At 49.4% G+C, this 21,239-nt stretch overlaps 1 protein-coding gene across 3 annotated transcripts in view; it reads right to left on the minus strand.

Annotated features, from left to right (window-relative positions):
• si:dkey-205h13.2 overlaps positions 1-21,239 on the minus strand; it is a 367,663-nt gene that overhangs the window by 83,048 nt on the left and 263,376 nt on the right. For all 3 annotated transcript variants that reach the window (XM_038773572.1, XM_038773573.1, XM_038773571.1), the window contains 2 exons: positions 11,417-11,591; positions 9,699-9,796 (listed from right to left, as the gene is read on the minus strand). In XM_038773572.1, the coding sequence (XP_038629500.1) occupies positions 9,699-9,796; positions 11,417-11,591 (273 nt within the window). The remainder of the gene's footprint in view (positions 1-9,698; positions 9,797-11,416; positions 11,592-21,239) is intronic.

Below are 21,239 nucleotides of genomic sequence, written 5' to 3' on the forward strand. Positions count from 1 at the left end.
GAGAGCTAGCCATTCACAAAATAGCAGAGGGTAGCAAAAGAAATTTCGGGAACTGGGGAGTTTCAAGTCCCTATCATAAGGTGACACAGAAAGTGACAATGCTCTGATCTGGTCAGGAGGAATAGACGAAGGACTGAAGCTGTTTCATCATTTCACAGAGAGCTTCATCCATGGTGGAATATGGAATCTGGAGGCTGAAGAGCTGGTACAAATGTAGGCAGAATAGTCAACAAACTTTCCAACATGAAATGACTGATGTTTGACATGTCTAAATGCACCAGCCGTTGCCAATTAGTTTTTGCTATCCTCAACAGACAGCAAAAAAAGCAGAACACAAAACTACTAACAGACTGATGGATGCTTCATCAATCAACAATCTGTCATATGATCAAAACACCACTGTTAATTTGGGTGGATAGAGGTCCAACTGGGGCATGGGTACTTTTGCAGTTGATGGGCTAAAGGGGAGGAACAGACTTCTTGAGGCTGCTGGACTTTTCTTTCTGGATTGGTGACATCCTCCATGGTCTGGTGAAGAGGGTGATAGCTGACATCCTACATAGTCTGGTAAAGAGGGTGATATGAGTGTTCAAATATGGCATCAGACCGTTGAACTTGCCAGTTGATAGTGGGCAAACATTCACTTACCAGCAACCAGGTGATTCAGAGGTGAACCTGCCTCTGCAGAATTAATTAGGTTCCAAGCACAGTATCCATTATCGAATCCCTCAATTCTGGTCAGTGGGATAAGCTCTGCCTGAACTGCCGGCCACTGCTCTTAGTCTCAAAAACTGAGAATTCTGTGTTTCTCCTCTTATGGATACTCCATTTTTGTCCCAACCATAACATTCTACCTGCGATCATTTCTGAAGTGTATTTCGTGTGTTGAGAACCAACCTAAATCTTCAAGGGGACCCACCAAAAGTGCTTGTATCTGTGCTGGTGACTGCTATGCATATGGCCTGTGATCGGTGCACCCACATGAACTCCTCTGAGGAGCAAATTCCATTAATTGGCAGGGATTGTTGTTTTTCAAATGATGGTCTGGAGGAGAGGACAGATGAATATGATTTAGTCATGAATCTACAGGTGTTAAACTGCATGCGATTGAAATAATATTTCATTTGTGGGCAAGTCCAGATAAATTTTCTTGTAGATGTGGGTCTGTGAGTTGTCACCCTGCAACAATGCACAAACAGACCTACCATCCGGTAGAAATGCTGTTTATCTCCAACTCCTCTTCTGCTGTGGTGATAACACAGTTTATGGAGGTCCATCTCCAGTCCTTGCTTTCTTCCTGGAATTCTGTGTTATTGTGCAACGTGACTCAGCAAACCTATGAGTCGCTTTAAGGTGTGTGTATTGGCTGAATGAAATACATTTGATGAAGGTGATGGGTAGATCCAAGAGGAGTGGTACTAGTAGTTCATTTGAAGAATGTCTCGATGATCCTTTTGAAGATATGCTGAGAATCCTCAGAGTTAACTGAAGTGGTGTCAGATTATGAGAGGTTTTGGGTGAGTGGTAGTGGGAGAAGGAGGTGCGGAGATGAAACAGTGGGATCTGCTTGTAGTTCAGTGGCTTTGGAGAGTGATGTAAATGGAGTATACTGACGAGGTTGAGTGAGGTGATGCAATACCTGATATAGGTGAATCCAAAACATTGCTCGATTGGTCAGATCTATAAAATGCTTTTTGCATTGCATCCAGAGCCACATGGTGACATTTCTGCTGCAGCCTCTTAGGCCATTTCCTTGTTGTATTTTTACCATTGCTTTGAAACAGAACCTCCTTCCTTGTCTCTACTTCATCCAGCAGTTTGGTATCCAGGGATACTTCATTAGAATTCAGTCCCGCTTTTTCAATTATTCCTTCCATTAATCTGACTTCTACTCCGCTTAAGACAACAGACAAATGGCCAAACTCGAGAATCGCGAAGGCCAACGTGAAAGCAGCCGTCTTTAACGACGGCCTCGGAGCCTGCTCCCGGCACCGAATTCACCCCCACCCGGGGGGGCTCCGTACTTCTCGGCGCCGCGCCGAGTATGACGCGCGGCCGGCGCTTATATAACGTCAGCCGCGCATGCGCAGGTTGGCCGGCTCCAAACCGCGCATGCGCGGATGACGTCATCACGCAGACGGCACGAACCCGCGCATGCGCGGTGGCCGTCTTTCCCCTCAGCCGCCCCGCAAGACGTGGCGGCTTGATCTTGCGGGTCGGCGAAGGGGAAATAGTGTGTCCGATTTGGACGCTGGTCCGACGATCGGTGGGCCTGTCCCTTCCCGAGCACAGTCGTGGTGCTCTTGCCCCAAACGGCCCCCTAGAAGGCCCAAATGGGCATCTGGCGCCCGTTTCACGACGGCAGCGACCAGGTGTGTTTGCCACAATCGTGAAACGGTCGCGAACGGCAGGCCGCTCGGCCCATCGGGGTCGGAGAATCGCCGTTCGCCGTGAAAAACGGCAAGTGGCGATTCTTCCGAGCCGGGGGGGGGGAGGAGAAAAATGTCGGGGGGCCCTCCCGTGATTCTCCCACGCCGCGTGGGGAGCGGAGAATTCCGCCCATTGCATTTGTAAATTGACCATTTAAATATTCATGGTTAAAACACATCGTGCAGAGGGCAATACGGTGGCGCAGTTTGTTAGTATTGCTGCATCACGGTGCCGAGGTCCCATGTTCGATCCCGGCTCTGGGTCACCGTCCATGTGGAGTTTGCACATTCTCCCCGTGTTTGCATGGGTTTCGCTCCCACAACCCAAAGATGTGCAGGTTAGATGGATTGGCCATGCTAAATTGCCCCTTAATTGGGAAAAAACTAATTGGATACTCTAAATTGGTTAAACATTAAACAGTCAACAGTACAATGAAGTCACAACGAAGTCACCAGCATCTGAATCAACCCGCCGATCTCTCTCCTTTCAGCTGCTCCCAGCAGTAGACTTGCATCAATCGAAAAATCGCTGGGAGGTGGGGCAATACACCAGAAAGTCACACTGACGCAGAGCATAACAGAGGAGCAAAAAACACATCATGCAGATCTGCATCATGCGAGTTCACAAAGTGGGAATGCAAAACGCAGAAGTAAAATGACAATGACCCATCCCTGATATATTCAAACATTTCCACATGACCGATGTTATGCATTTATTGCCCATTAATGCCATCCTCTTCACCAATGCCCCATCCTGGCTTCCATCATCATGTGCATATTAAACCTGCACTGTCTAACAAGAGTGACATTTCTTGCATACCTCATTATTAAGACAGTGGGGCATATTAACACATTCTAATAATTCTTACAGAGAATATACTTTGGATGGCCTCTTCTCATTGAGCACAGAGCATGTGATCTTAGCTGAACATAGCATTTATTGTCTGCAACGGGGGGAGGATTCTATTTTAAGGTGGGCAAGTTTGTTGAGCAGCTCTTCAGATTGATGGAAAGTTAGGAGGCAGTCAGAGGTCATCATGACCACATGCAGGAATTTAAAATCAAAGCTGTCAAGAGGGCAAGAATTTTGAAAGTTTGATGAGTTGGTTGACAGACAGGAAACAAAGAGTCAGGATTGTTCAGACTTAAGGTGAGTTTAAAGTTTGGTGCCATGGAGATGAGCATGGGGCCTACTTTGTTCTGGGTATGTAGTCAGTTTGGATTTGGACATTTTAAAAGTTGAGGTTGGGCACAAAGTTAGGTGGATATGAAAGACATACACAGCTAAAGAACTGGGGGATACATTGTAATGTACATAGGTGTGAGGTAACATATCTTGGAAGGAATAACATGGAATGGAAGTGTACATTTAATAGAAAGATGCTAAAGTTCATGAACAAGTCTTGGGGATTTATATGTGTGCCATCCTTAAGCTGCGAGGACAGGTGGATAGAACCATTTTAAAGCATCTTTTTGGGTGTTATGAACAAGGCCAGAGGGGACAAATGTAAAGAGAAATGTACAAATTAATATAGCAAATTTAAGTCGTAGGTTGTACGCAGGTTATGCAAAGAACACGGCACCTACAGAGAGAATACAACATAAATTCAAATGCGCGCATGGGGCACTGTTGTTAGCACTGCTACCTCACAGCACCAGGGAACTTGCCATGCCAAATTACCCCTTAGTTTAGGTTAGGGGCTCATTGAGATGGGGTGTGGGAGTGGGCTTGAGTGGAGTGCTCTTTCATGGGGTCGGTGCAGATATGATGGGCTGAATGAGCTCCCGCACTGTAGGAATTCTATGATACCAGGCTTTTCAATCTCAGAATGATACAGATACAAGGCAATTCTTTGAAATAGCAATGAAATTCTTGCCACTCCCCTGCTCTTTCACCATAGCCCTATACATTTGTCCACTTATTTATCTAATTCCCTTCTGAGAGTTATAATTGAACCTGCTGCCACCTCTCTTTCACGCAGTTCATTCCAGATAAGGGCATACCTACCATTCTAGGACTATTTCCCATGTCAGCAGCCAAGACAGGAGGACATTATTATTAGAAGTTTTAAAGTTATGAAGAGATTTGCAAATGAATAAAGAAAGTCCTGTGGTTGGGCAATCAATTCCATTTATCAGTTTAGCTTTTCACTAAGAATCAACAAAGAGTTTAAGATTATATTCTTCATTCATGATTGTTGTAAAACAGAGAGCATTACATCTTTTGGCTTTTATAGAAGGCTGGTTAATAATAATAACCTTTTATTGTCACAAGTATGAAGTTAATGTGAAAAGCCCCCAGTCGCCACATTCCGGCGCCTGATTGGGTAAATTGGTACGGGAATTGAACATGCGCTGCAGGTCTTGTTCTGCATCACAAATCAGCTGTCTAGCCCACTGAGCTAAACATAGCACAAGGGTGGGAATAGCAGGATTAGTTTGGATTGCTTAAAGTAAGAGTTGTTATAGACAAAGGCCGGAATTCTCTGGCTGTTGGGATTCTCTATTCTTGCCGGCAGCATGGGTTACCTGGCGGCGTGTGGTGGCTTCAATCGAAAATCCAATTGACAAAGTGGCAAGAGCAGAGAATCCCGGCACCAGCGAATAGCATGCCGCTGAGCGACACACAGGTGGAGGACCGGAGAATCCCACCTGTGATGTTCTGAATCGTCCCCTTCAGTGAACTTCTGTTGCTCTTTGATTTCACATGTTGTGACTGTCATTATGCATTTGGGCTTTGGTGCAATGCTGATCTGATTGACTCTCTGCTCTCTGAAGCGTAGTATTTTACATCTGTTCTATTCTTTGAATAGAATCCACTGCAAAGTGATGCAATGTAGGTAAGTTTCCTAAGTACATTACACTCAAAATATATTTAGAAAAAACTAAAATGAATAGAGACATTTTGACAACTTCTTGTGTATTGGAGGTTGACATGGAGAACTGTAGTAATCTAGGAGAGACAGCCTGAAAGTTACAACAATAGAGCCCAGTCCAAGGCTACCAGAGCTGCCAGCCTAGTTTCAGGCCTGCATTCAAAAGGTGAGTGTGGTGGTATGATTTGCATAGCTGTCTGCCATTGGTGCAGAACACTGGCTTACCATTGGCCCTGGTCAGTCATGTGCCTCTTGACTGATTGGTTGAGACCAGTCATGTGACGGCTCCCCGATTGGTCGAGATGCTGAGTTAACCCCGCCGCCAGAGCGAGGTATAAATACCCAGAACACCCGGCGGTCGTCCATTTACTGTAGTCGACTGCAGGGCTAACTTCTAGCTTATTAAAGCCTAACATTTGTACAGCAACTCGTCTCGCGTTCAATTGATGGTTCAGCGGTAAGTTAATGAGTCCTAGCTGGGCAGGCCTCTGCCAATTATCAGGGAAACTTGTACTTCATGAACCCCACGGGGAGATGACTCGTTGGGGTTATCACAAACAACCTTATGATTGTTGTCTCACACTATGTGGGCAGTGAGGGAGTACAAAACCTTCCTGGACATAGCATTGATGGCATTCTGTGGGCTCCTTCAAAGCAATGTGGGTACCATTGATGACACCCTCGAAACCAGAAACCACATCATGATGCTATCTTTCTGCTATTTTGATGCAGTTTCAAAGTTTATGAATTGATGGGAGTGATTCTATGCTTGTACAGTACCTTATCTGCTGCTGCTCATATCCCCTGTGGCTGCATGAATTGACCCATAACTGCAGAAACTGAGAGTTTTTTAAGCTAATGAGAAAGAAGTGTTCGCAGGTGGCCTGAGGTCTTCTTGCAACAGCTCACCAAGATGCTTTCTTGGTTATTTGCACTCTGCGTGTGTAGACTATTTCATGTCGCTGGTAAAATGGCTTCTTTGCAAAGGCTTTGGGTACAAATTAATTAAATCGGAACAAAGTCCCATAACGAGCATATTTAGCCACATGTTTCCTGGCGCTCGCAGTGCCGAGTAACATAATGCTATCGAACGGCATTGAGGTTAGATGGGGGCCTCAGCGGGGAACGGCCAGCCGAGGCACCACATTTTCTACACTACTTGCTGGAACTCCTCGATGCAGCGAGAGATCGGGACACCATTTAAAAATAGCGTCCCGAGCTCTGGAGCCTACAACGCGATCCCTGACCACCAACCCCCTCCTCCCAAGCCCCAACTCACTATGAGGGGGTCTCTGGGCACCATCCGGGCCCCGCCCCTCAACAGCCCCCCCCCCCCCCCCCCCCCCCCCCAGCCCAATTGCCACTGCGTATAAAATGCCAGTTTCACACTTTGGCAGTGCCAACCTGGTATGCTGGCAGTGCCCTGCCAACTGAGTGCCATCATGGCAGTTCCTGGCTGGCACTGCCAGGGTGTTACCAGTTCCAGGATACCATCCTGCCCAAAGGGCATGCACCTCTGATTCCCTGGGAGACCCCCACAAGGGCTTTTCTGTCTGGTCCCTATTTGTGGAGACCATTACTGAACGGCGCTCATCCAACGTCTCGGAGGCTAGCAGTCTTGCTCTAATACGCTGATTTGCCGAAAGGTGATCCCGCCCACAATGGGAGGGATTTACAGTGCAATGTCTCACAAAATCGCAATGTGGCCTTGCTATCACTCCCTTTGTTTCATCCAAGGTGACGCGGTGGCCACATGACTATGACAAACCACAAAGGCAGAATATGCTTAAAGGCCTATCTCCAAACTTAGCCCCCACTCATTCTTATAAAATATATACACAAGCACTGGGCTAAGGTGTTGAGGATGGACGTTTTTAGAATATTTTAGGATGACATTACAGATCTGGGTATCCTCGAACCTTTAGTGAGTGTGGAGGAAAGGAAAACATCAGGGGCGCGATTCTCTGACCCCACGCCGGTTTGGAGAATAGCGGGCCGCGCTGGTTTTTCACGCGACGTGGTCCTGCTATTCTCCCAAACGTGCAAATTTTTCGCTTCGGGTTTCCCGCTAAAAAACTCGGCAAATCCCCCGATACACCCAAAATGCCGATTATCCGGCCCCCCGTTATTTTCCGGCCCCTATGGGCTGAGTGGCCTGCCGTTCGCGAACGTTTCACGACGGCGGTAAACACACCTGGTCACTGCCGTCGTGAAACGGGCGTGATATGCCCGTTTGGGGCTTGTAGGGGGCCTACAAGGGAATGAGCACCACGACTGTGCTCGGGAAGGGACAGGCCCGCGATCGGTGCCCACCGATCGTCGGGCCGGCATCTCAATGGGATGCACTATTTCCCCTCCGCCGCCCCGCAAGATCAAGCCGCCACGTCTTGCGGGGCGGCTGAGGGGAAAGAAGGCAAATGCGCATGCGCGGGTTGGCGCTGTCCAACCTGCGCATGTGCGGCCGACGTCATTAGGCGCGTCAGCCGTGTAATTTTCGGTGCGCTGGACCTTGACGCCAGTGACAAGGCTCCGCAGCCGAGTTTCCCGACAGGGCCCGCCTATCCACCCAGGGATGGGAGAATAGGGGGCCGGGAGAGGCTTCCGACGCTGTCGTGAACCTCTCCAGGTTTCACGACGGCGTCGGGCCTCTGGGAGAATCACACCCCAGGTTTGTGCCACTCAAGTACTTTTTGAAGTAAAATAATGTTCCTAACCCCACCTTCATGACTAGCCAATAGAACATGCCAGACGTCCTGTTGGGAAGCTCGGATAGAGTGTTGGTGTAAAAAAAAATGCTTCATAAGTTTGCTAAATTAGATTAAGTGCACATGATAAATCATTTGTAAAAATTCTCCAGCCTTTTCTGGCTCAAAAGCTCCTCTCTGCTGCCTTAATTAAATGATCTTGCCGAACCACATTTATCTCAGTCCAACTTTCACACCATGAATTACTCATGTAAACCCAGAAAATGTGTGGTTGCTCTACCTTCCTGACAGATGCAACTGAGGCCATTGATGCAAAGGCACCTAAAGGAACATGCTATAGGCTCATAGCAGCAGCAAAAATGAAGTCCACTGTCTTCTCCTGCCTTGGAATTTCACACAACATTTATTCATCGTTAATATGTTGAGAACAGCAAAGTAATTCACCCTGACAATTCAGCGTTCCAGTATACAATATATCATTGTATTAACATAGAACCCCTACAGTGCAGAAGGAGGCCAATCAGCCTATCGGATCAGCACCAACACTCCAAAAGCGCACCCCACCGAGGTCCACACCCCCACCCCGTCTCCTTAACCCCACCTAACTTGCACATCTTTAAACACTAGTGGGAAATTTAGCATGGCTAATCCACCTAACCTGCATTTCTTTGGACTGTGGGAGGAAACCGGTGCACCGGGAGGGAACTCAAGCAGAGATGGGGCTAAAGTGCAAACTCCACACAGTCGCCCAAAGCTGGAATGGAACCTGGGTCCCTGGCATGTGAGGCAGCAGTGCTAATCACTGTGACACTATACTGCCCTAGTACTATATTTTAATCCTACCCCCAAAAGCAAATTGCCGAATTATTCCATCAGACAGAGGATCTAAAACACTGACAATAGAAATATTCCCCTCGACGCATATCTGCAATAACATTTCAGATCAGATGGAGGACTTGGAAAATTTTGAACATTTCAATGCCCAGACTGAATTTTCTGCTGCTGCTGAGCTTACCGATGTTCAGAGAAGACAAAGCCTGCGTACCCACACACCAGAACCATCATATGAAAGATAATGGTAGACCTCAGAAATTGGGCTGGATTCTCCAGTCGCCCAGCTGTGTTTCTTGGTGGCGCGCCATTCATTGGTGGCAGGGTTCTCTCTTACCACTGCTTGACAATGGGCTTTCCCATTGAAGCCACCCCATTCCATCGGAAACCCTTGGGCCGGTGTGCACTGCCAGCGGCAAAAGTGAACAAAAATGGCTAGAGAATTCTGACCGATAGCTCTAAAGACATCAAGGGTCAGTCTGTATAAGACCTTCATTGAGTATAAAAATTGTAAAGAACAATATTCACTTTTAGACCGAAAGTATTGAAGGCTTTTGTTTTTCTCAGGCGTTTCAGTTGGATCCTTAATATCAACTTCTGGATGTTATTCCACTTTAAGATCCCTCATTATCTCTCAGTAGTGTCCCAGCTTTAATACCATTGCAATTCTCCGTTTTCCATTTGTGGGCTCAACTCTGGGTGATTGCTATGCTTTGAAAATGGTCTTCCACCCAAGCAAACAGATCAGTTTTGGGGCAAAATTGATTAATCCTGCCATGACAGAACTCTGCGACCGGAAGGGATAAATATAGATTTTTTGAAGTGGAAGATTAATGTTTAAAAAGACCGGTACTCACAAAAGGTTTGAGGGCAGGTGAATTGTATTTTGTAATCTTCACAGCTCCCATCTTCCTGCTGTGCATTCACACAAGTAAAACCGGTAGAAACACTGCACCTATTTAATAGAGAAAAGGAGGGTGTGTAAGTATAATGGGTAAAACAATGAATAGGGTTCTTCCACCCACCTGAGTAGTGGTGTTCCCGATGTGACAGAGATCCCATGGGGGGGAACAAATGAGATTGGCACCAAATGGCTGGGCACCGGATTCTCCACACCTCCGTGATGTTCCGGTTCTCTGGGCTGGGATTCACGTGGGCGTCAATTGGTGCAAGTATTTGCCGGTATCGACCTTGCGGTGGCCCAAGAGAGTAAGTATTTAAGGTATGTGCCCCCAAGGGCAGCACGGTGGCGCAGTGGGTTAGCCCTGGAGCCTCACGGCACCAAGGTCCCAGGTTTGATCCTGGCTCTGGGTCACTGTCTGTGCGGAGTCTGCACGTCCTCCCCGTGTGTGCGTGGGTTTCCTCCGGGTGCTCCGGTTTCCTCCCACAGTCCAAAGATGTGCGGGTTAGGTGGATTGGCCATGCTAAATTGCCCGTAGTGTCCTAAAAAGTAAGGTTAAGGGGGGGTTGTTGGGTTACGGGTATAGGGTGGATACGTGGGTTTGAGTGGGGTGATCATTGCTCGGCACAACATCGAGGGCCGAAGGGCCTGTTCTGTGCTCTACTGTTCTATGTATGGAGTTTGCACATTCACCCCGTGTTTGTGTGGGTTTCGCCCCCATAACTCAAGGTTGTGCAGGGTAGGTGGATTGGCCATGCTAAATTGCCCCTTGGAACAAATTAATTGGGTAATCGAAATTTTTAAAAAAAGGTATGTGCCCCCTTAGTTCATCAGAGGGCCCCCTTCTCCCCTCACAATGCACATCCTACCCATCCCCACAAAAGACCCCCCCCCATAACAGGGAATTAGGAGTTAAGTGATTTCACTTCCTAGTTTTCTTAGCAGAAAGCACTTAACTGCTTTTGTTGTGGTGTTGATCTGTCAATCAGAGCTAGCTATTATAAACATTGAGGTTAGGCTCAAAGCAGCTCAAATACTTGAAATGCATTCAAGCATGAAGGCAGATGGAAATGAACAATCCAGGCACCTGGCTGTCTGGAAGCAGTCAATTACAGGCTACTAAAAGCAATTTCTCTTTGTTGAATAGAAGCCTTGCAGATCAAACTATCTGAAGGATTAATGTGTTGTGATGTGGTTTTGGCTTTCTATTAAGTAACAGCTGCTGCTTTCTAGACGTCTGCTGAAGTAGCAGGTGTAACGCACAGGTGAGTGAGAAAATAGTCATTCTCCCTGGACTACTCTTTACTTTCCAGGCCGGGGGGAGGTTTCTGCTATAAGGAAGGGTTCTCTGATGAGGGGCTCTCTGGTGGGAGCGATCTCTGGTGGGGCGGTGCAGGATTTACGTTACAGCAGAAGGAGGGCAAGCCACCGGACTTCGCTATCAAGCCGCCCGTTCAAAATGGCGGCCCAATAGCATGATTCGTGATGGAATCCCTCACGATCCCCGCCATGCATATATTTACATGGCTGGACACATTGAATCTCTTCTGGGGGCATCTGCCAGTGCCACCGCAAACCAGAAGCAACTCAGCTCCAGCAGAATATAGTCTCCAACCCGTACTCTTTAAAATATAATCACAATATCTAAATAAGATGGGAGGAATTATTATTTACTCAGGGATGTTGTCTCCAGAGTCTAATGCTATAGTTTCTGATGTTGTTGCCACTTCACAGGAAATTGGGTTATGGCAGATCTGACCAGGATTTTCTTTTTGGAGATTCACAAGGTCTTCATAATCCCCACTGCCTGATGGGTCATCTCTATCAAACCATCGGGTTTTACAGTTGCCTGGTTAAATGGATACATAAAAAGTACTGTTACAAGTGTGAGATTTATAAGATTGTTATGCTGTAGGACTATACCTTTAAAGTTATGGTAAATGAAAGGGATCATTTGACCTGTTCTACAGTCTGCCTGACAGTAATCCTGGGTGGTTTGCTTGTTGGATAGAAAAGGAAAGTTTAGATTGATTTACTGGGACGAAAGTACAAGGTACAAGTTACACAAGTGCCAGACAATTACCATCCCTAATAAGAAATAATCTAACCATCGCCCTTGACATTCAATAGCATTACCTTCACTGAATCACCCACTATTACATCCTGGGGGGTTATAAATAATATGGTATGGCTTCAAGAGCAGGTAAGAAGCTAGGAATCCAGTGGCAAGTAACTCGCCACCTGTTTCCCCGAAGCCTGACATCCACCTGCAAGGCACAAGTCAGGATGTGGTGGAATACTCACTATATAGCTGGATGAGTACAGCTCCAATAACACTTATCTAGGACAAAGCAACCCACTTGATTGGTACCCCATCCACAAACATTACTCCTTCCACACCAATGCACCATAAACGGAAGTGTGCCATCTACAAGATGCACTGCAGGAACTCACCAAAGCTTTTTAAGCAGCACTTTCCAAACCCATAATGACTACCATCTAGATCAGTGGCGGGCAAACTACGGCCCGTGGGCCGTTTATGCGGCCCACCAAGATCAAGTCATAAAAAAAAGATTTTTTTTTTAGGTTAATGGGGGGGGGGGGGGGGGGGGGGGGCTGTTGGGTTACTTACTGGTATAGGGTGGATACGTTGACTTGAGTAGGGTGATCATTGCTCGGCACAACATCGAGGGCTGAAGGGCCTGTTCTGTGCTATACTGTTCTATGTTCTATATGAGGCGCCCAGAATCATAACCGGGTGAAGTAATTATTTTACTTAATATACTATGCGGCCCTTTAAAATAGTGAATTTCTGAATGTGGCCCTTGCACGGAAAAGTTTGCCCACCCCTGATCTAGATGGTAGTCATTATGGGTTTGGAAAGTGCTGCTTAAAAAGCCTTGGTGAGTTCCCGCAGTGCATCTTGTAGATGGCACACTTCCGGTTATGGTGCAGCAAGGGGAACATCCAGTGGTAGTGTTCCCAGGTTTCTGCTGTTCCCCTTGCTGCTATCTTTTAATGGCTATAAATATAGCGATTAATAAGGTCGCCTTTCTTAATTTTCATTATGAATATGCTTTCAGAGTCGTCAGGTATCTCTTAAAACCGCCACAAGGTTCAACCGAATACTGATCAAAGAGCCAATACACCAGTTAGTTTGTTCAAAGTTCGTGTGGATCAAAGAGCCAATACACCAGTTAGTTTGTTCAAAGTCAATACTACTTTATTTACACACAGTATGATTTACTCATGTACAATAACACTACAGGCTAAACTACGTCTATCACTAACACCTATACTTAACTTCGGATGCCCACTTAAGTCAGAGGAATGGTGGCTGTTGTACGGACCTGAGGCTGTTGGGGTCGAAGAAGTAGCAGGAGTATAGTTATGGTCGTCTGTCTGGTAGCAAGTGTTGAACTTGAATTTACTTGCTTCTGGTGGTGCAGGTGGAGGGGTCTCTCCAGCTGAGAGCCGATTCCAAGAGAGCAAACACATGGCGAGGGTTCATTCTTATACTCGGGGGGGCTTTGCGCGCTTTTAGGCGGGCCTTAAACTTGGTCCCAATTAATTGGGCAGCTTCTCGATCACTGCCATCGATCTGAGCCAATAAAGGGGCGGGTGCCTTGATGGCTGGGCGTGTCCTAAGTGGCCGTTGGCCTTGCTTTGTGTGTATCTTCTTGCTGAGGTAGTGGCGCCAGAATGTCTGGGACGGAATGGGCTACCTGAACACTAGTCTTTTGTTCATCAGAGATGGGCCATCAATGTGCAAATCGGCCAAGAGTTTTGGTTCTGTCTGCAGTCTGTCTTCTAAATACACATTCAGGCTCTGTGCCTGCTTGTTACTTTGCATTGTCCATTTTTCGCTGTATGCTCTGCGAGTGTCCATTTTACATGCTGAAAGTGGCCATCTCAGATGGTTACACCCTCCAAGTCATTCACCATCCTGACTTGGAAATATATTGTTGTTCTTTCACTGTCACTGGGTCAAAATCCTGGAACTCTCTCCCAAAAGACACTGTGGTTGTACCTAAACCCCATGGAGTGCATTAGTTCAAGAGGGAGGTGAGTATCACTGTCTCCAGCTAGCACCAGGGAGTCCAAGGAACAGAGCCAGCTAGTTTTCTCTGGAGAGCAAGGGGTGGGATTGGGAGTTTCCTGGATGGGGGACACTGTTGGTCTGGGTGATCCTGAAGTATGTTGTCTAAAGGTTCTCTTCGGGCTGTGTTAGTCTGCTGTCTGTTGATTAAAATCTCTGGAATAGCTATCCATGAGTGTAGAGGCCTGACAGCAATAAGGGGTGCGATTTAACGGAATAATTTCTAAGTGTTATTTTGGATGCAATTGACAGGGTACTTCTCGATGGCCGCGTTGGCGCATCTTTCATCGGAGGCGTTTGATTCCTGGGATCCTCCAATCCCCCTATCCAGCCCCACCCTTGCGTGTCCTGCCTTCTGAATGCCATCCAGCGAGCCAATTGTGCTGAAGAACCTCGCTCTGTACACTCACCCTGGGTCACATCAGGAGACCCTAGACACAGACCCCTGCCGGGAACATTAGGGAGGCAGTTCACAGGTGACCCCCCTGATTCATACACACCCCTTTTGTTTGCAAGGAAATTCCCAGTGCTGATGTTTGATTGGCTGCTGCCTCCATGATGCTGACACTTCTAGGGGTCAGGTAAACTGTTCAGGCTTCAAAGTTTAATTGAAATGCAATGTAATAATCATTCTCTCAGACTTGGCATGTGGGCCTACGAGAAGCCGCTTGAGAATATTTTGTTAATTTTTAAAAATAAGTTTAGTGTATCCAATTAATTTTTTCCAAAAAAGGGGCAATTTAATGTGGCCAATCCACCTAGCCTGCATATCTTTGGGTTGTAGGGGACGAAGCCCATGCAAACACAGGGAGAATGTACAAACTCCACACAGACAGTGACTCAGAGCCGGGATCGAACCTGGGACCTCAGTGCCGTGAGGTTGCAGGGCTAACCCACTGCGCCACCGTGCTGTCCTATTTTGTTTATTAAACAGTTAACAGTAACAAAGATTCTAAAATCAACTACGTAACATTTCACATATCACACTAACCATTAAACAAGGAAGCATCACCATTCCATATTGGTACCAATACATGGTTCATGTTCACAAAAGAAACATAAACACGGTATCACCTCCTCGCAGGTTCCTCAACAGAAATTGAGGATAATTCTGAGAATGTGTTATCATGTCCAGAACTTTGTTGTTGAAATGATCTGTCCATCAATGTGTGACTTATTGCGCATCCAGTGCCATTCTCTGTCCAAGAGCCATCGCTGTGCAGGGGTCCAATCTCACGGGAACCAAATCCTGGCATCCACATATATTCCATTGGCGTTCATAGTACAATTGAAGATCCTTGACTTCCAGCGTGGCTACTGATGGTGATGTTCCACTTACATGCTGCACTCCCCACATCAGCAAACTGCGAAAGCATTTCTGGGCAGCACGGTAGCATTGCGGATAGCACAATCGCTTCACAGCTCCAGGGTCCCAGGTTTGATTCTGGCTTGGGTCACTGTCTGTGCGGAGTCTGCACATCCTCCCCGTGTGTGCGTGGGTTTCCTCCGGGTGCTCGGGTTTCCTCCCACAGTCCAAAGATGTGCAGGTTAGGTGTATTGGCCATGATAAATTGCCCTTAGTGTCCAAAATTGCCCTTAGTGTTGGGTGGGGTTACTTGGTTATGGGGATAGGGTGGAGTTGTTGACCTTGGGTAGGGTGCTCTTTCCAAGAGCCGGTGCAGACTCGATGGGCTGAATGGCCTCCTGCACTGTAAATTCTATGAATTCAATGGCGTCAGTGATGTACCATCAATTGGACTCAAGACACGATGAAGATCCAAACTGTGGCTTTAATCAGCTAGTTGTTAGCCCGGTGGTCGACTACAGAGAAAGGCCGACTGCCGGGAACTGTGGGTACTTATACCCCGCCTCGGGTGGGTAGAGGCTGGATCTACTTGCCTCTCGACCAATTGGTGAGCAGTCACACGACTATTCCCAGCCAATCAGGCGAGAGGCGCATGACCAGCCAGAGCCAATGGGAAACCCATGCTCTGCACCAATGGCACTGCTCACATTCATATCACCACATTCACACCTTGTGGAGAAAGAAGGGGGGGGGTGTAAGTGGAAGAGGGGGAGGGGGGTTCCGAGGACTGGTGGTATGAGCAGCAAAAATCGAGAAAGGTGGGCTGCCCACTGGCTCGTGGCAAACAATACTACTACTACTTAAGGTGCAACAGAATAACAACAATGTCCCATGGTCGCATCAGATGGACACGATCAGCCTGTTGGGTGCCTGTGGTGTTCTAGAGGACCGTTGCAGTGGAGCCGGTGACGTCGGGCCGATGGTCGTCCTTGCCTCTGGGAGCGTCGGTCGTAGATGTGTCTCCATACCCCAGACCGGTGGTGGAGACGGTGTAATCGGGGGAGAGGGGGCAGCACGCCGGCGGGTGCCTGGTCCCGAAGCGAGACCGTATCCTGCCGACTGTTGGGATACTCCACGTACGCATACTGCGGGTTGGCGTGGAGTAACTGGACTCGCTCAACCAACAGGTTGGACTTGTGCACCCGGGCCCGGGGGTAGCCAGCCAGGTGAGGAGAGGGGATCCTGAGGACGACTTCCTGGGGAAAACAAGAAGACGTTCATGAGGTGTTTGATTAGTGGTAGTACAGAGGAGAGACCGGATTGAATGGAGGGCGTCGGGGATGACCTCTTGCCAACGGGGGATAGGGAGATCTCTGGACCGTAGGGCCAGCAGGATGGTCTTCCAAATGGTGCCATTCTCCTGCTCGACCTGACTGTTACCCCGGGGGTTACAACTGGTCGTCCTGCTAGAGGCTATGCCCCTGCTGAGCAGGAATTGACGCAGTTTGTCACTCATAAAGGAGGACCCCCGGTCGCTGTGGATGTACGCGGGGTAACCGAACCGGGAGAAGATGGATAGGAGGGCCTTTATGACGGTTGTTGTGGTCATGTCGGGACAGGGAATGGCGAAAGGGAAGCGGGAGTATTCGTCGATAACACTCAAGAAATATGTTTCGGTTGTTGGAGGGGAGGGGACCCTTGAAGTCTGTACTGAGACGTTCAAAGGGGCAGGATGCCTTGATCAGATGCGCTCATTCGGGGCGGTAGAAGTGCGGTTTGCACTCGGCGCAGACGTGGCAGTCCCTGGTGACGGTCCTGACATCCTCAACGGAGTAGGGCAGGTTGCGGGTCTTAATAAAATGGTAAAAATGGGAGACCCCTGGATGGCAGAGGTCCGTGTGGAGGGAGCGGAGGCGGTCGATCTGCGCGCTGGCGCAGGTACTGCGGGATAGGGCATCGGGAGGCTCGTTGAGCTTCCCAGGACGATACAAGGTATCGTAGTTGTTCGTGGACAACTCGATCCGCCACCGCAAGATCTTGTCGTTCTTGATCTTGCCCCTTTGTGCATTATCGAACTTGAAAGCTACTGACTAGGTTTGAGAGGAGGGTAAACGTCCTGCCGGCCAGATAGTGCCTCCAATATCGCACAGCTTCGACTATGGCCTGTGCCTCCTTTTCCACCGAGGAATGGCGGATTTCGGAAGCGTGGAGAGTTCGTGAAAAGAAGGCCACGGGTCTGCCCGCTTGGTTCAGGGTGGCCGCCAGAGCTACGTCAGACGCGTCGCTCTCGACTTGGAATGGGAGGGACTCGTCGATAGCATGCATCATGGCCTTTGTGATATCGCTTTGATGCGGCTAAAGGCCTGGCGGGCCTCCATCGACAGGGGAAAGGAGGTGGACTGGATGAGAGGGCGGGCTTTGTCGGCGTAGTTGGGGACCCACTGGGCATAATATGAGAAGAAGCCCAGGCAGCGTTTGAGGAATTTCAGGGAGTTGGGGAGGGGGAGTTCCATCAGGGGGCGCATGCGTTCGGGATCGGGGCCTATTACTCCGTTACGCACTACGTAGCCACGGATGACTAGACGATCAGTGCTAAACACGCACTTATCCTTATTGTAAGTTAAATTAAGGAGTTTTGCGGTTCGGAGGAATTTTTGGAGGTTGATGTCGTGGTCCTGCTGGTCGTGGCCGCAGATGGTAACGTTATCGAGATACGGGAAGGTGGCCCGTAAACTGTGATTGTCGACCATTCTGTCCATCTCCCGTTGTAAGACCGAGACCCCATTTGTGACACCGAATGGAACCCTGAGGAAGTGGTAGAGGCGCCCATCTGCCTCAAACATGGTGTACATTCGGTCACTCGCGCGGATGGGGAGCTGGTGGTAGGCGGACGTGAGGTCCACCGTGGAAAAGACTTTGTATTTCGCGATCCTGTTAACCAGGTCGGAAATACGGGGGAAAGGATAGGTGTCCAGCTGTGTAAACCTGTTGATGGTCTGACTGTAATCTCCCCAGTTCGAACTACCAGCACTTGGGCTCGCCAGGGACTGTTGCTGGCCTCAATAACTCCTTCCTTAAGGAGCCTCTGGACCTCGGCCCCGATGAAGGTCCGGTCCTGGGCACTGTATCGTCTGCTCCTAGTGGCGACAGGTTTACAATTTAGGGTGAGATTAGCAAACAAGGAAGGGGGGTCCACTTTGAGGGACGCGAGGCTGCAAACAGTAAGATGAGGAATAGGGCCGCCGAATTGAAAGGTCAAGCTCTGCAGGTTGCACTGGAAATCGAGGCCCAAGAGTGCCGGAGCGCGTAGACGGGGGAGGATGAGTTTGAAGTTTTTGAAAACCCTCCCCTGGACCGTGAGGTCTGCTATGCAGCACCCGGTGATTTGGACGGAGTGCGAACCCGAGGCCAATTCAATCCTATGCTTAACTGGATGGATGGGGAGCGCGCAGCGTCTTAACGTGTCAGGGTGGACAAAACTTTCCGTGCTCCCGGAATCCAGCAGGCATCTCTGTTTGTGTCTGTTGAGCTGGATCGTTGTCGTAGTCTTGGCGAGCGTGCGTGGTCGCGACTGGTCAAGTGTGATGGAAGCAAGTTATGGTGAGAGTTCCAGATCCTCCTTGGTGGCAGAGTAATCGCTGGCAGGGCCTTCCGTGTTGGCCCAAGATGGCAGCGTCCAGGACCCGCACGTGGAATCGGGGTCCCAAGGTGGCGGCGCCCAGGACCCGCACGTGGAGCCGGGGCCCCAAGGTGGCGGCGCCCATGGCCCACACATGGCGTCCGGGGCCCAAGATGGAGGCGCCCGTGGGAACCTCGTGGCGGCTGGGGGCCGTGTCAGCGGTGTCTGCGGGCCGGTCAGGGCAGCTGGGAGCGAGGGTCGGGAGGACCTTGGGGCCGTTGCGGGGGCTGGGAGGCGGGCCGAAGAGGTTGGTGCGCAACGCTGGGCCCTGGGGGGGCGATCCGCGGTCGCTGCGCGTAACAGCAGCGACCGACTTGGTCTGGCAGACCACTGCGTAGTGGCCCTTCGTCCCGCAGCTCTTACACAGAGCGGAGTGGGCCGGGCAGTGCGGGTGGGGGTGCTTGGAGAGGCCACAGAAATAGCAACGGGGCCCCGCTAGTTTGTCGGAGCGACCCACAGCGCAGGCTTGGGGGGGGGGGGGGGGGGGGGGTCGCGGTCCACGGAGGATGGGGGTGGCGCGTGCCATAAAGTCCAGGGGGTTGCCGCGCGGCCGGGGGTGTATGCGCGGGCGTTCAGGTCAGCAACCTCCAGGGAGGTTGCAAGGGTCCCTGCCTCAGCTAGGCTGAGGGCGTTCTACTCCAGCATTCGTTGGCGGATAGAAGGGAACTGCATGCCAGCAACGTAAGCGTCTCTAATTAAAAGTTCCATGTGCTCAGTCGCCGAAACATGGAGACATGCGCACGTTCTCCCTAGAGCTGTGAGGACCTGGTAAAACTCGTCGAGTGACTCACCAGGGAACTGTTGTCTAGTCGTCAGGAGATGCCGTGCGTATACTTCGTTGACCGGCCAGAGAAAGTGTCCTTTGAGAATCTCCATGGCCGCATCATAATCACTTTTGTCCTCAATCATTGAGTATACCGCCGTGCCCACGCATGAGTGGAGGACATGGAGGTTCTGCTCCTTGGTGGGCTTGCCAGCTGCAGTTGTCAGATAACTGTTAAAACACGCTTGCCAGTGTTTAAAGATTGCAGACGCATTTGAAGCATGCGGGCTGGTGCGGAGGCAGTCAGGCTTGATGCGTAGCTCCATTCCAAAATTCTAGCTGATTAAATTGATGTACCATCAATTGGACTCGAGACACGATGAAGATCCAAACTGTGGCTTTAATCAGCTAGTTGTTAGCCCGGTGGTCGACTACAGAGAAAGGCCGACTGCCGTGAATTGTGGGTAGAGGCTGGGTCTACTTTCCTCTCGACCAATTGGAGAGCAGTCACATGACTAGTCCCAGCCAATCGGGCGAGAGGCACATGACCAGCCAGAGCCAATGGGAAACCCATGCTCTGCAGTGCTCACATTCATACCACCACAGTCAACAGGTTGCTTATTTGGAAAAATATTGCACACCAGGTCCCGCAGCGGTTTCTTGCTTCAAACCGGATTGCCTTCTGGACTCGTACGTCCCCCTGAGCCTGGTGTTCAAGGACATCTGTACCTTAGAAAGAATTAACCTTTTTTCTGGCTACATAAAAAAGGAAGAAATAGCAACAGCAGCCTCCAGGCACCTGCAGCCACCAACAGGATCAAGCAACAAACACAACCTGAAGCTGTGAAGTGCTCTCACAACTAAGAAGGCCAATTCCTCATTATCAATAGTCTCCAGCTGTGAAGTGAAAGGCAGCTCACAGTCAAAGACAGTTAAATGTACTTTCAGCAACTCACCAAGAGCAGGGGAAATCTCGCAGTAGCACCAGATCTATGATAGAACGGTACATCAGCCTCCTAAAAATGCATTTCTGCTGCCTCGATAGGCTGCTTAGGTCCTCCAACACAGCCACCAGATGACCTCCTGCATTTTACTGGTCTGCTGTTTCCTACATAACCTTGCTTTAGAGAGGAACGATGAGCTTCTGGAGGAAGACCTCAAGCGGGCATGTTCCCTTGGATGAGGAGGATGTTCAGGAGGAAATCGATGCAGAAGACAGTGAGGGTCTGGAGTATGGAGGCCAGGCAGCGATGAGCATGTGCTTGGGCAGGAGGGCAAGAGACACCCTTGTCATCTCCTGCTTTATGGAGTAGGACCAACCTATTATCTGACATCTTCCCCCACCTCCCAGGGCGTCGTGACCCTTCTGCGACCAGGCGATGAAGGTTACAGAGATCTTTATCATCAGGGTGCTGGGGTTGGGGAGTCCCTGAGTGCCTGATGCCCAGTTGATGCAGGAGGGTGATGACGACGCGCAGTGACAAATGGTCTGTGATACTCCCCAGCTACTGATTATGTTCGACTCCTGTCTATCTGCTGCCGGCACGCTGACTCCCCATCTGAGTGAGGTTCTGCCCTACATTCCTTTGTCCCTTTCCTCGAGAGGGGGATTAGGGGAAAGGGTCTAGGGTTCACTGAATCATGCTTGAG

This window comes from Scyliorhinus canicula, chromosome 16 (genome assembly GCF_902713615.1).
Source record: "Scyliorhinus canicula chromosome 16, sScyCan1.1, whole genome shotgun sequence".
NCBI classification, from domain to species: Eukaryota; Metazoa; Chordata; class Chondrichthyes; order Carcharhiniformes; family Scyliorhinidae; genus Scyliorhinus; species Scyliorhinus canicula.